General features: G+C 39.3%; 1 protein-coding gene across 3 annotated transcripts in view; it reads left to right on the plus strand.

Moving 5' to 3' along the window:
- The window catches only part of MMAA (metabolism of cobalamin associated A), a 37,119-nt gene extending 21,334 nt beyond the window's left edge, over positions 1 to 15,785 (plus strand). The window contains exons 3-8 of one of the 3 annotated variants that reach the window (XM_074040555.1): positions 855 to 997; positions 1,368 to 1,490; positions 5,273 to 5,443; positions 10,040 to 10,125; positions 12,665 to 12,814; positions 13,860 to 15,785. In XM_074040555.1, coding sequence (XP_073896656.1) covers positions 1,424 to 1,490; positions 5,273 to 5,443; positions 10,040 to 10,125; positions 12,665 to 12,814; positions 13,860 to 14,150 — 765 coding nt within the window. In that variant the 5' untranslated portion in view covers positions 855 to 997; positions 1,368 to 1,423 and the 3' untranslated portion in view covers positions 14,151 to 15,785. The remainder of the gene's footprint in view (positions 1 to 854; positions 998 to 1,367; positions 1,491 to 5,272; positions 5,444 to 10,039; positions 10,126 to 12,664; positions 12,815 to 13,859) is intronic. The other 2 variants (XM_015450874.4, XM_074040554.1) reach the window with 2 other exon arrangements.
- Positions 15,786 to 16,092: the final 307 nt, after the last annotated feature.

Here is a 16,092-nt window from a genome sequence, read left to right on the forward strand (position 1 = left end):
AAAGCCTCCTAGTTTTTAGGGTAATGGGCATAGATGCTTTAAGATAATTTCAAAAGAGCTCACCAACCAATATTTATACTGGTCCCCATTTTTCAGACTTCTTAATCTTCTGCCCTGACTGAGGGACTCTCATTTTGAGAGTACTACATTGGACGTTAATAATCTTTATGTATGGTAATCAAAGATATTAGCAAACTCCCACAGAGAAATTCTAGTTATGACAAACTGCCTACTTACTAGATTTTAGAGAATCTTTGAAAAAATGTCTCAGAAATGTGTGGAATTAACTAGCAGTTCACAGGTAACTTTGTAGTGCTATTCTGGTTCTTCCGTCCTGATCTTGTGAGGCCAGATAAACCTGTCTTTATTGCAGTTATTTTTTTCATCATAAGTAAAAGCAACAGATGTTTATTCAGCATCTAAAAAGGTGTTTAAGATAAGTATTGGATCTGCCCTAAGAATTGTGGTAAGGAGTCAGGCATAACGTACACTATACATACTTTGAGTGTGGTTAGTTAAATGCCTATGTTTTATATATTTCATTTAACGTACATTTATATATCTCTTATGCCATGCACTGTTCTAAACATATTGCAGACATTAACTCACCTAATTATTAAAACAATCTGAAGAGAGAAGTACTGTTACCATATCTGTTTTATTATTGCAGTGGACACTGAGGCATAGAAAGAGGTTCAAAGTAACTTACCCAAGAGCACACAGCTCGTGGGAGGTAGAGCTAGAATGAGAGCTGGCTGTGTGGCTTCAGGGTTTGTGCTCTTACCTGCTGTGTACTGCCAACTCTCCAAGTGGGGGAATTTTCTGCTTTTCTTAACATAAATTATTTTTTACAGAATTCAGTTTATATTCTTTGAGTTACGAGTGATATGAAGAAAAAAGATGATCCCTTATAAATAGAAAATTGCTTTCTCAATCACTGGGAATTTCTAGAATAATGAGTTGTTTTTTCCAGTGGGAAGAAGTATACAGAACTGAGGTAGGTAGAATAATTACTGATCATGATGCGAGGTGGGCAGATGTAGAAATTGAGCCCATTAACAATGGAGACAATGAAGTCTGTCCAGAAAGATCTACTTTATAGTACAAAGGCAAAGCATGTTTTATAATTTTTAAAAGTGAGTTTTGTGAACATGTGGAACCCAGAGTGTTTCCTTCCTATAGCCCCATTACTCAGGAATTAAAGAAACAGATTTTTATTTGCCATTTTAGGACATGCTGAAATATATGAATTGTGGTTTTAATACATTAGGGGAACTAGAAGGTAGTCTAATATTTTACTCAGTAAAGCTGATCGTAGTTCTGATTTCATTTGTTTCATTGAATTAGAAGATCTCTTTCCACCATAGGGTTGTCTGGGCCCCCGGGTGCTGGAAAATCAACATTTATAGAATATTTTGGAAAAATGCTTACTGAGAGAGGGCACAAATTATCTGTGCTGGCTGTGGACCCTTCTTCTTGTACTAGTGGTGGTAAGTATGGCTGATTCTTTTTAAATTTCAGAGCTCTAGGGGCTTTCTGTTGTAATTTAGTAGGAATTGGCACAGTTGGGTGACCTCTAACTGCTAGCTAAGTTTGGTTTCGCTGAAAGAAGGGAGTTCTGCAGAGTTAGGTGGAAGTAGTTTGGGAGTGTTGTCCTCTTCAGAGGAGGCCAGCTTGTGGATAGCTCAGTGGGCACTCAGAAAACTGTGACAACAGGTGCCAGAAGTTGAAGATGATCAAATGCAAATTTCAGTCCTTCAGCTCCCATGCATAAGGCCAGGCCCCTCTTTGCTCCTGTTGTGTTTCCTGGCTGCATTAGCACCTGTGCAATTCACAAAATAGGTACTTACTCATGCATCATTTTCCTCATAATGTTTTAACATCTCTTAAGCATTAGAAAAACCTTACTTCTAGGGGCCGGGCGTGGTGGCTCACGCCTGTAATCCCAGCACTTTGGGAGGCCAAGGTGGGCGGATCACGAGGTTAGGAGATCGAGACCATCCTGGCTAACACGGTGAAACCCCGTCTCTACTAAAAATACAAAAAAAAAAAATTAACCAGGCGTGGTGGCAGGTGCTGTAGTCCCAGCTACTCAGGAGGCTGAGGCAGGAGAATGGCATGAACCTGGGCGGTGGAGCTCGCAGTGAGCCGAGATCGTGGCACTGCACTCTAGCCTGGGCCACAGCAAGACTGTCTCAAAAACGAAAAACAAACAAAAAAAAACACCTTACTGCTGTTTATGTCAACTGTTTATATAATATGTTCAGTTAAACAGAAAGCTCTTAGAGGGGCACTGTAATATACTGCCAATCCCCTTACGGCATTTTGCATAGTACATTGTATGTCGCACAGAATGTTAAGCAATTACTTTCCGATTTGAGGTCATGAAGTCACTCAAAGTTTAATTTGCAGCTCATCAGAGATAAAATGAATATAAACTTAGTTCCCCAAAGGATCTTTTAAAGAAAACAGAAAGCATACCATATAAACAGGAAAGGTTTTTTCTTGCTTTACCCCTCTTTATGATTTAAGCTTTTCATATTACAGTTACTCACTTAGCAAGTATTTGAATGCTTACTATAGGTGAGGCCTTGTACATGGAAGATTCTTAAACTGTGTTATATAATGGTGAACAAGATACAGTCCGAGCTTTAGCGAGGTTTACATCTTATGCGAGAAACACAAACACAGGCCATTACAATACAATGTGTGTTGCGAAGGGGTAAATACAAGATGCTTTATGGAAGTATTTGATTTTTGCATACTGTATTATAATGTGGGTTTAATACTAAATATTCAGAATGATGATGTAATCATATTTTAGGGACTTAGGTTAATATAGACGTGGACAATTCCTATTATCACCCCATTGAGAAATCTAGCTTAGAACATTCAAAATTTTTGAGTCACTATAATAAAAAAAAGTTAACTGTAAAATAAAATTTTTGCTCGCAAGGTTCAAAATTAAATCCCTGTCAATATGTTGTCTTATTTACAGCTTTAGAACTTTGTTAAAAGTAAGTACTTAATGAAGGATTTTTTAGTAAGTGGCCCTCATTTATATATAGGTGAGAAGGCCATTCCCCCATTTTCACAATATTCTAGAATACTGAAAAATAGAAAAAAAATAATGGCTTGAGATAAAAATAGACAAAAATAATGTAACAAAATAGCCTATGTTTAAAGTTACATAGCTATGTGGTTCCTAACCTTTCTCAAAAAATAGTGGTCCCTTTCTCAGGCAAAAAATTATGTAGACTTTGAAAGAAAAAAATACAAGGATAGACAAAACACTCTAAATATAAATTTCTACCCTATTGTATCAGTATATACACTTGAAAAACAGCATTACATTAAAGTTTGAGCAGCATTAGTTTTTTGGTCTATAGTCAATCTTTTTTGTGCTTTGAATTCACAGACCCCCTATGATAGCTTTGAGACTTTCATGAGGGTCTACAATTAACAGTTTTGGAATCGCTGGCTAAGACATGGGAGAGTAATTTCCTAATGTTTACTTCAATGTGATGGAATCTATAGGATAGGAATTTAAAGTATAGCTTTGGCAGATTGTTTACTTACACAGAGATTATTTCATGCAGAAAATTACCTTGGAAAAAGGTTGTGTGTGAAGTAAATAAGGAAGTTGATGTATGGAGTACATGTGTGGTCTAGAATTAGAACCTATGAGAAGACTCTGAACTGGCATTTGGTGGTAAAAGAGCATATCTTTAAGAAACTTTTCAATCTTTAACATTATGTGGAAAAGGTAGCTCTTAAAAAGAGGGAAAATAAATATTCAGATTAGAACAGCGGTACACCTACAAATGTTGTTATATGACTAAAGCAAAGTAGTAAAAGGTAATAGTCCCGGGAGTTTTAGTCTTCTAGAATTTGTAAGTATTGATGTTTGTCAAAATATTATACTACAATGAAAACAAAACATGACCAGTTTCATTCCACAGTTATTGAGTGCCTACTCTTAACACTTTGTTAAGCATTTAGTGTACAACCTATGTACGGCGTGGTCCTGTAGGCAAATACTTATTTAAAGCATGGTATATCAACCTTGGCAGTACTGACATTTTAGGTCAAATCATTCTGTGTTGTGGGTGGCTGTCCTGTGCATTGAAGGATGCTTACTTAGCAGCATACCTGGCCTCTACCCAGTAGATGCCAGTAGCACCCTACCCCTCACTTGTGACAAGTAAATTTGTCTCTAGGCATTGCCAAATTGCCCCCAGTTGAGAACCACTGTGTGAAAGAGATAAGAATTAAAAATATGAAACCAAAAAATGTGTTGTATGAATAGTTTTCCATCCATTAACTCAGCTTACATTGCATTCAGTGAGAGCTCCACATTTTCTAAGTAGTAGGCGATTAGAAGCAACAGACTGGGCAGAAGGGGCAGCTTGAAGATATATTTGTGTAGCATTTACGTAAGGTTGAGAAAATGTCATTTGCAAAAATAAAAGAATGAGGAGTGGAGGGTGCTCATGGAGATAATAGAAAGAGGAGGGACACTAAAGTTCTCTTATGCCCTCCAGGGTGCTGGCATACATTGCAGAGCTGTTGTAGCACAGAAAAATCACAGAGATGGGCGTGAGCTGAAAAGGTTCCAGGCAGACTATATGAAGGAGCAAGGACTTTCACTGATCTTTATTAGGTGGATAAATTCTGTGTTTTTGTTAGTAACGGTTTTTGAAGCACATGCCTGTACATAATTACATTTGGTTCTCCCAGTAGCATATTACCCTTGTGATGTAGCTGAGGAAAGAGGGTTCAGGAAGGTAAAGTGACCTCTCAAAATTGAACAGTGTGAAATGGTGGGGCCAGAATACAGACCCTGGGCTTGACACGCTGTAACTTAGCAGTGAGGAAACAGGAGAGATACTTCTGACATGAGAGCACAAACAAAAGATGGGCAGAAGCAAACACAGTGATATTAAGATGACAGTAAAGTAACCACCCTGGTTAGAACAGAGGAGTGGTGTGAGGACTAGTAGAAACCAGAGTTGGACAGGTAAGGTGCGGCTGAAGAATCTAGATTGGAACCTTTGGTCAGGGGGAAGTTAAAATTATAGGTTTTGAGGGACTTGAAATGTTAAGATTAATCTGACATCATTGTATACAATGAGTTGGAGAGAAGCTCAGTAATATGAAATGCAGTTTGAGATTTAGGGAAAAATGGCATAAAGCACTTCCCTCTAGGACCTGGCTGATAATTGACCTGTAAAACTGTTCCACGATTATAAAAGGTAACCGTATGTTTTAGGATCACTTTTAGGTGATAAAACCCGAATGACTGAGTTATCAAGAGATATGAATGCATACATCAGGCCATCTCCTACTAGAGGAACTTTAGGAGGCGTGACAAGGACCACAAATGAAGCTATTCTGTTGTGTGAAGGAGCAGGATATGACATAATTCTTATTGAAACCGTAGGTGAGTATGATATTCTATTTCATAACAATATACTATTTTATGAATGCTATATAAAGATGAGTGACAACTTATTTTTGTTCATTCAGCAGATATTTGCTAAATGTGTAATTAAATACAAGATATCCCATACTCCATAGAAGATATGAATGTATAGGTTATAATCTGTACCCTCCAAGATCTTATTTTAAAAAGTAAAAATAAGCCATCTATCTGGATAACTGTTACATAGGTGGTATATTATACATGCCAGAGGAGAACTGTAAGCATTAGGATGATCTGTGTAAATGATGCTTTAGCACAACACCTATTTTGTTTAAGTACATTTCATGTGTCTACTGTGTTCACCAAGAAAATTAATGTAGTTGGCTGCCTTTTGAAAATGCAGATATGTTTTGTTTCATTGTTTTATATCCTTAGCATATAGTTACATGTGATGAAGACACTGAAATGAAAACCCCAATAAATTCTTTCTTGTGGAGAGACAGTCTATTATATTACTGTGTGAGAAATGTTTGTGATACAGCCTAACTCAGATTTGGGGGTCCAGTGAAGACTTTGTAGAGGAGGTGACAGCTGAACTCAGTTTTGAAGGAAGAATTCGAGTTAAAGTATGGGATAAAGGACATTTGCAAAGATACACAGGAGTGAAAACATGGCCCATCCAGAGAAGTGCGGTTTGCTCAGGATACTTAGAGCCCAGAGTGTGAAGGCAGGGAATGAAGGGAGGTCAGTTGGAGCAGTAGGCCAGGGCCAGACTGTCAGCGACCTTACATGCCATGCCATGGCGTCTTCTGGAGTTTGCCCTGAAAGGAGTGGGAAGATGCTGCTGGATAAGCAGGAGAGTGAGAAAACTAGATATGTATTTTGGAGAGATCCCTGGCAGCAGAGTATAGAATGATTAGAAGGAGGGCTAGAATAGAATCAGGAGACTACTGTGCTAATCCCAGAAGGAGATGGTAGAGGTGTGAATGAAGCAAAGGAAGTAGGAATGGAGATGAGATGGATCAACATAACATTGAAGATAAATGGGCAGAATTTTATCCATGATAAGATGTGAGATAAGGAAGGAAGGGGAATTGCAGATAATAGAGAATACTGTGGAAAAAGTGGATGTGCAGAGTTTAGTTGTGAATATGTTAAGTGTTAAATGCTTATTAGGTATCCGAGTGACTGTGTGTCTCAAGAGAAAAGGACTGAATGAGAAATACAGATTTAACACTTACCAGCATAGTTCATAGTTTCATACTTTAAGTTAAGAATTTGGTTTAGATCAACTGGGGAAAATATCAGACAAAAATGAAAGACATTTATATTAATCTGCTAGGGCTGCCATAACAAAATACTACAGACTGGATGGTTTAAACAACAGAAATGTGTTTTCTCACAGTTCTGGAGAACAGAAGTTCAACATCAAGGTGCCCATAGGGTTGGTTTTTCCTAAGACCCGTACCTTTGTCTTGTAGATAGATGACTGCCTTCTTGCTGCATCTTCACTCTCCCTTGTCTCTTCCTGTTCACTTTACTCTCCTAGTGTCTCTTCCTGTCCTTTTGAGGACACTAGTCCTATTGGATTAAGGCCACTAGTCCTATTGGATTAAGGCCCTACCCTTATAACTTCATTTAATTGCTTCTTTCAAGGCCCTATCTCCAAATAAAGTCACCTTGAGGGTTAGAACTTTAACATAGGAATGTGGTTTTTTTTCTGTTGTTGTTTTTTTTTTTTAAAGACAGAGTCTCGCTCTGTCATCCAGGCTGGAGTGCAGTGGCGCAATCTTGGCTCACTGCAACCTCTGCCTCCCGGGTTCAAATGATTCTCCTGCCTCAGCCTCCCGAGTTGCTGGGAATACAGGTGTGCACCACCACACCCGGTTAATTTTTGTATTTTTAGTAGAGACAGGGTTTCACCATATTGGCCAGGCTGGTCTCGAACACCTGACCTTGTGATCCGCCTGCCTCGGCCTGCCAAAGTGCTGGGATTACAGGCTTGAGCCACCACACCTGGCCTAACATAGGAATGTTTTTAGATGAGGGGAACACAACTCAGTTCATAACAATAGCCATGACAGGGCTTTAGAAACTCCACCATTAAAAAGTAGATGAATGAAGAGTTAGTTGCCTGAGTGGTAGTAGAGAATCAAAGGAGAAGAGCACCTTAGAAACCAAGTATATTACCTGGAAATTGTATTTAGCCACCTTTCCTAGAAACTCAAAATAACAGTGACTCAAACAAGAAAGAGGTTATTTTCTAAATAAAAGAGACCTAGAGAGGCCATTGTGGCCCCAGCCTGTAATCCCAGCACTTTGGGAGGCCAACGCAGGCAGACTGCTTGAACCCAGGAGTTCCAAACCTCCCTGGGCAAGATGGTAAAACCCCATCTCTACAGAAAAATAAAAAAATTAGCTGGACATGGTGGTGCGCACCTGTAGTCCCAGCCACTTGGCAGGCTGAGGTGGGAGGATCACATGAGCCTGGGGAGTTTGAGGCTGCAGTGAGCTGTGATGGCACCACTGCACTCCAGCTGGGGTGACAAAGTGAGACTCTGTCTCAAAAAATAAAATAAAAGAACCCTGAGGCCAGGCATGGTAGCTTATTCCTGTAGTCCCAGCAGTTCAGGAGGCCAAGGTGGAAGGATTGCTTGAGCCCAGGAGTTTGAGACCAGCCTGGGCGACATAGCAAAACCTTGGCTCTGCCAGAAAAAAAATTAGCCAGGCATCATGTTACACACCTGTAGTTCCATCTACTCAGGAGGCTGAGGTGAAAGGATGACTTGAGCCCAGGAGTTCAAGGCTGCAGTGAGCCATGATCGTGCCATTGCACTCTAGCCTGGGCAACAGAGCAAGACCCAGTCTCTCTTTAAAATAAAAAGGAGCCTGAGGCAGGCAGTCCGGAGCAGGTAAGGTGCTTTGACAGTGCTGTCGGTGTCACAGGTTTCTTTTGTCTGCCAGATTACCATTCTTAGCACTCACTTTCCATCCTCCTCAGTTTGCTCATGGTTAAAAGATGGCTGATGAAGCTCTGACTGACGCTTCCATGTTCCACATAGATCGAAGAAGGAAAGGGAAATAAGGAAGCAGGGAGGAGTGGTATAAGAGATTTAGCTGGATTAGCCATCTTCAAAATACTTTTCTGGAAACCCCATCTAATGACTGTTGCTTTGACTCATTCATCATATCTAGCTGAAAGGTGATCTTGTGAATGTGGTCTTTCATCTGATACGTTGAAGAAAATAGGAAAGAATAAATATTAAATAGGCAACTAGAAGTCCATCACACTGTGAGAGGGAGAGAGTTTCCAGAGTTTTGGTGGAAGGAAGATTTTTTTTTGAGATGGGGTATCACCATGTTGCCCAGGTGGGAGTACAGCAGTGCAATCACAGCTCACTGCAGCCTCAACTTCCCAGGCTCAGGTTCAAGCTGTCCTTCCACCTCAGCTTCCCAAATAGCTGGGACTACAGGTACACTACCATGCCCAGCTAATTTTTGTATTTTTTGCAGAGACAGGGTCTCACTACATCACCCATACTGGAAGCCAGTTTTAAGTGGTATGAGATGAACATGAATTGAAGTGGAAGGAGTGAGCATAAATTACCTTTTTCCAGAAACTTGGGTATTTTTTTAAAAAGTGAGAAACATGGTGATAGTTGGAGGAGTTTGTGAGTTTTTGTCTTGTTATTTTGTTGTTGTTGTTTTTGTTTTATGTGGTTTTAAGATGAGAAAGATTTGAGCACAATTTATGTATTGTGCCGGAGGGCAAGAGCCTGTAGACAAACAAGAGGTTAAAGATAAAAATCAGCAAGGACCCAGAGGAACTGAAAAAGAATGAGAGATTCCTTTTCAGTCAAATAGTTCTTACACTGAGACTGCAGAGGAGGCTTTAGGCTGTTTGTGTTTGTGTCTTGTTACCTGTGGAGTATGGGAGAGGAAGAAGCCTAGAAAGTTCTTGCCTTTATTTCCTCTGTGAAGTAGGTGCTGTGCTCCTGATCAAGCGGGGAGATTATGGTACAGTGAATGGTCATAATAGCTGCTGTGGGAAATGGAATGGAAGCCAACTGAGGGCGTTTAGGGAGATTGCTTTTGCCAGGCCGTAAGGAAGATGTAGCAGAGGCTGCCTGTCGTGGCTCTTGTCCACAGAGCTGAGTGATTTCTCTCACGTGCTTATGGAGGAGAGAACACACATAGTGGGATTGATCCCTACATAATTGGGCGTTTGCAGGCAAGTGTGAGGACAAGAAGACAAAAAAGATGAAAGTATTTGCAGGCATGATTCAAGACTAGAGTCACAGTGTTCAAGCTGCTCGCTGATGAAAGGGAAGCCAAGAAAGAGCTGTGAGAGTGAGGAGAGGATGGAAGCCTTTAGGTTCTCCATACAATCCAAGAACAGAGCAGGAGAGCTGGGAAGGATAACTGGTTTGCTTAGAGGGTAAGATATGACATTTAATACATTCTTCAGAAGTGCGATGTTTAAAGAGGTGACCAGGTTGACTGTGTGACCATGAGTATGAGTGAATGAAGTTGAATGAAAATGATGGTCAATGTAGTTGAGAAAGTCTAATAATGGTGAGTATTTTAGGATATAGTTGTGATTTAAAATTTCAGGTGTGGGTCAGTCGGAGTTTGCTGTTGCTGACATGGTTGACATGTTTGTTTTACTACTGCCACCAGCAGGAGGAGATGAGTTGCAGGTAATTATTTTTATTTTTTTCCCCAAAAATACAAACTGTATATCTCTGAAAATAAAAATTTCCAATGTTGTGTTTTTGTAAACTAAGTTGATAATGGTTTAGAAAATGAAACATCATTCATGTTGGCTAAAATACCTGAAACAAAGGCAGATTCTTTATATTTTTTCCTAACTTACAGGAATAGAATATATGACCTTGAGAATGTAAAATTATGCAACATAAATTTTTCCATCTGTAACATGACTAAAATACATGCATCACTCCACTCAGAAGAGACCATTGTTGCATAGATGTTGTTAGTATACTTGATTCAAAAGTTCTGGGGATAGTGGGATCCCACTATCATAGTTTATATGTTGTACAATGGGATTCTTACTCTCCTCCTGCACTGCAGTTCTGACACTACTACCCAAAGTTAGTGCAGACTTCATAGGGTGAGGGCATAGTCCTCCACAAGCCTCCTCTCGCTTCAGACACTAGCTGCAAGCTCCAGGGTTGCCAGGCCACTCATACCTCTGACCAACTGGCTATAAATTTGAGAGTTCCCATTATCCCTTAGGTTTAGTAATTCACTAGAGCAGTGGTCCCCAACCTTTTTGGCACCAGGGACTGGTTTCATAGAAGACAATTTTCCACAGACTGGGGGTAAGAGGGCATGGTTTCGGGATGAAACTGTTCCACCTCAGATCATCAGGCATCAATTAGGTTCTCATAAGGAGTGCACAACCTAGATCCCTAGCATGCATAGTTCACAATAGAGTTTACTCTTCTATGAGAATCAGATGTTGCCTCTGGTCTAACAGGGCAGAGCTCAGGCAGTAATGCTCGCCCACCTGCTGCCCACCTGCTGTGAGGCCCAGTTCCTCCGTGGCCTGGGGGTTGGGGACTCCTGCACTAGGGTGACTCAGAGAACTCAGGAAAGCATTATATTACAATTGCAATGTGCTTTTAAAGGAGACAAATGAGGACCATCCAAATGAAGAGACACATAAGAACTCTGGGAGGGCCCAAATGCAAAGCTTCTGTGTCTTCAAGACACATTTCTCTCCTGGCATATTGATGTGTATCACCAACCAGAAGGCTCCCCTGAGCTTTAGTATCCCAAGTTTTTCTTGGGGTTTCATTATATAGGCATGATTGATTGAATAATTGAACTTGATCTCTAGCCCCTGTCCCCTCCCTGGAAGTTAGGTTGATATCACATGGCATAAAACCCCAACCCTCTAATTACATGATAGGTCTTTCTGCCATGGTCAGTCCCCCATCCTGAGTGATCTCATTGCATAAACTCAGGTATAGCCCCAGGCACCTCCCATGATTAACAGACACTACTGTTACTCAGGAAATTCTGGGAATTTAGAACTTAAAAGATTACCTCCCAGAAATTCAAAGACCAGACAAATACTTTCCTTTTTTTTTTTTTTTTCAGAGACAAGGTCTCACTCTGTTTCCCAGGCTAGAATGCAGTGGTGTGATCATAACTCACTGTAACCTTGAACTCCTGGGTTCAAGTGATCGTCCTGCCTCAGCCTCCCAAGTAGCTGGGACTACAGCCATGTGCAACCACTCTCAGCTAATTTTTGTAATTTTTTTTTTCCTACAGATGAAGTCTTGCTTTGTTGCCCGAGTTGGTCTTGAACTCTTGACCTCAGGCGATTCTTCTGCCTCAGGTTCCTTAAGTGCTGGGATTACTGGTGTGAGCCACCACACCTAGCCCAGACAAATTATTTGTTATACAATGCTTCTGTTTCAATTTTATAATTCTAAAACACAGTGATTACAGATCATGGCTGCTTATTTAGAAGCATTAACTCTTAGAATTTCATAATTGAAAGTTTTGTTTAAAAATATTTGAAAAGAAATTTTAATCTTATGTAGAAAAACCTGTATTTACTAAATAAGGTTTGACTTTTGGATTTCATCCTTTATTTTTAATATTTTTATGTGACATAATTTGAATTAAGAGATTGAGGTTTGTCCACACAAAGCTGAAAGAAGAAAAATACAAAGTATAAAAAGAAATAATAATAAAAAAAGAGATTGATGGGTTTGTAGACATCAGGTTATTTTTCCTCAAATGCAAATTGAAAATAAAATGCTATATACATTTAAGGAAAATTTCAAAGACTTTTTTCTGGAAATGCAGATGTTAATGATAGGTATGTTTTCTTTTTAAGCACCTTACTGATGGATGGTTTTGCATCCTCCAGTGTTAGCTCATGAGAAGCAGATTCCATCACGAGACAATGTGAACTCTCCTGCCACTCAATCTTGTTGTGACTTGATGTATTTACCCTAATTCTGAATGTGTTTCAACATGTTAGTCTCTAAATTTGGAAGAGATATTACAGACGACTTCTATAATTCCAACAGCCAATGCTTTTGAGTAATTTCTGTCAAGTAATGGTGATTCTTGGCATCCAGGGCTTAGGAGGATACAGATGAAAAGTTAATGAAATGTATGACTTTCAAAATCTTAGCATTGACTAGTTTTCCCATTTTTATGTTGGTTGTCATTAAATGTTTCTGATCTCTTTAGGGTATCAAAAGGGGTATAATCGAGATGGCAGATCTGGTAGCTGTAACTAAATCTGATGGAGACTTGATTGTACCAGCTCGAAGGATACAAGCGGAGTATGTGAGTGCACTGAAATTACTCCGCAAACGTTCACAAGTCTGGAAACCAAAGGTAAGCTTGCTTGCATTCTGTATCTTTCACTCTGAATGGATTGTGTACATTAGAAGACAGGATGTAAGTCCCAAACTAGACATACAATCAATCTTGCTTCTATGTGAAGATTATAGTTTTAAAAATCATGACAAAGCCAGAGTGTGTAGTCATGATTTTAAATATAATCCTTTAACCACTAGATGTCAAAAACTAGATCAGAGATGATAGATGTGATTGTAATACTTGATTTGAGCCATTTGGAAGTGATAGCAAATCCATTCTGAAAGGAACCGTCCTTAAGATTATGGAGCAGTTAATGATTTGATTATCTATGTTGGAATTTGAGTAAGAGAGAAAAGGCTTGTGATGTGATACCTCCATTCCCATTATGTTTGTTGGCTGCCATTTTCAGTAAGGAAAAAAATTTTAATCCTGTAATAAGTGAGGCAGTAATATTGATGTGGGCCTCTTTATCTGTAGACAGACACTATATTATTAAAGAATAAGCTGCAATCATTATAATGAGAATAATGATGACTTATCTTACTGTCATATCCCAGTTTTTCCCAATCATGTTGTCTGTATTGAGTCTGGAGCCACCTTATATATACATGCAGATGTCAGATGCCCAGCTCTTCCACTTACTAAATCAGGCAAATTTGACAGAGGGAATTAGGCTATTTCTCAACTTACCTTCATTTGCTGGCACTCAGGTCTCAGGGGAACCTACCTGGCATTGCCCTTGTCACAAGTCCTCTATGATGCCCCGACCATCTGAGCAATTAAAATAAAATAAATTAAATTAAAACAAATCTCTGGGCTTAAAATTTGACCTTGAATCAGTGTTTTATTTCTGCTATGCACTTAGTAATCCTAGGTATATTACATCAGAATATATTTACTGTTTACTTTGTATGTTTACTTTGACACAGCAATAAAGTCTCATTCTTGTCAATTGCCTATTTCTGTAGACTATAAGAATTAACTGGCAGGTATCACAGTCCCCATGAAAATGTTTTCTATCATTTTAAGTGAGATGGTCTGGTTCTTCCCTTTTCAATAGGTAATTCGTATTTCTGCCAGAAGTGGAGAGGGAATCTCTGAAATGTGGGATAAAATGAAAGATTTCCAGAACCTAATGCTTGCCAGTGGGGAACTGACTGCCAAACGACGGAAGCAACAGAAAGTTTGGATGTGGAATCTCATTCAGGAAAGTGTGTTAGAGTATTTCAGGACCCATCCCACAGTCCGGGAACAGATTCCACTTCTGGAACAAAAGGTTCTCACTGGGGCCCTGTCCCCAGGACTGGCAGCAGACTTCTTGTTAAAAGCTTTTAAAAGTGGAGATTATTAAAATTCATCCTGTATAATAATTTTACATATCATTTCATAAAGTATTTTAATAGAAAAATCACTTGTATGCTTATATTTTCAGTAATCATTGCATGGTGCTCTTGTCTTCTTTGTTTGTGACCCATGCTTGAAAACTTGAAGGAAGTTAGATATGAATGGCAAAAGTTAGGCAGTATTTATAAGGTACCTGTTGTATGTTACTGATTTCTGTTTCATTCTCTTCTTATACCCTGGCATGGTGGCCTGTAGGGTAGTTTCTTCTTATTATTCAAGAACACAAAAAGCTAAGGAGAGCAGAAAATATCTTGTACTTTAAAATGCTTACTTTGATTCCATGTTATCTGAATTTCCAGAGAAGATGTAAACAAGAGTGACCATATTTTTAGAGTCTTTCTTGAAGCCAGAACGACACACAGTGGGTTGCTAAGAGCCGAAAATCATAATTGACATTTAGTGTACCAGATTATTCTAAGAATTTCTGAAGTCACCATGTACGTGAGTAATGAAACAACTGGAATAATGTGATGATGTGAACACAGTTTTAAAGTCTGCTTGTCTGGATTTGCAGGGAGCCTTCCCCCACCCCCCGACACGATAGGTAAGAGAGCAAAAGGAAACTGGGAAAATCAGCTACAGATAAAATGGGTAATTAATCCCCAGTTCTTGGACCCATTATATTTGTAGCCAATTGGAGTAAACCCCTAAAAGACGAAGTGAGGTCAGAATGATTCAAGGATTATTCAGTTTGAAGACTACCAAAGTCTTCTCTTCTTCCTTGGCCATTTCACTTCATTTTAGTATTTTAAAAATCTTTTTTCTTGATGGTGAATAAGTTTTGTCCTATGGAGGAAGCATAGCACAGTGATTAAGAGCTTGGGCTCTGTAGTTGGACTATGTGGGTTTAAACTTTTTTTTTTTTTTTTTTTTTTTGAGACGGAGTCTCGCTCTGTCGCCCAGGCTGGAGTGCAGTGGCGCGATCTCGGCTCACTGCAAGCTCCGCCTCCCGGGTTCACGCCATTCTCCTGCCTCAGCCTCCCGAGTAGCTGGGACTACAGGCGCCCACAACTGCGCCCGGCTAATTTTTTGTATTTTTAGTAGAGACGGGGTTTCACCGTGGTCTCGATCTCCTGACCTTGTGATCCGCCCGCCTCGGCCTCCCAAAGTGCTGGGATTACAGGCGTGAGCCACCACGCCTGGCCAGTGGGTTTAAACTTTAACCCAGATCAATCATATATTAGCTATATGAGCTAATCTCTTTAAGCTTCCGTTTCCTCACTGGTAAAATGAAATTGGTGAATAACTTTCTAAGGTTAGTGAAGATTAAATGAAATAACGTGGGAGAATTATTTAACTGTCATGATGGTGTATAGGAAATACTCAAAGGCTGCTTACTAGCATTATTACATTAAAGTTGTGGGTACCTGAAACTGTACAAACCTGATGTATAATTTCAGTTTTCTCTCATGGTCTTGTTACTACCATCATACTCTTGATATTTTAGGATATTTTATGATTATCTTTGAAGAACCCTTTCTGGTTAATTCTTTGAATATATTTTATACTTATTTGATGGTAGTTGTAACTATGTATGTTTGAATAAAATTTCTAACCATAAAATTTCTCCATTGCACAAAAAGCCTTTATAGAAGTTTCTGACATGTTCTATTCTGAACCCTGTAGAATATTTTATGTAGTATAGCAGCTTGCATTGTTACTTACTGTACTGGTTCCTATGTGGAATCAAATCTCTTGAGCATTGTTTTAACAAACATCCCTTTACATTTTTTGGAAAGATTTTTAGTACTCCATTGGCATAGCTATTTCATAAAAGGTTTAGGAGAAACTTTGAAAGGTTGTCCAGTTGACTTTTCTGATTTTAGAAAGGACCACCATGAAACTACCCTATCAGACAAAAAACTGGTTTTTAGAAACCTGAGATAAGG

Source organism: Macaca fascicularis, chromosome 5 (assembly GCF_037993035.2).
Source record: "Macaca fascicularis isolate 582-1 chromosome 5, T2T-MFA8v1.1".
Classification (NCBI taxonomy): Eukaryota; Metazoa; Chordata; class Mammalia; order Primates; family Cercopithecidae; genus Macaca; species Macaca fascicularis.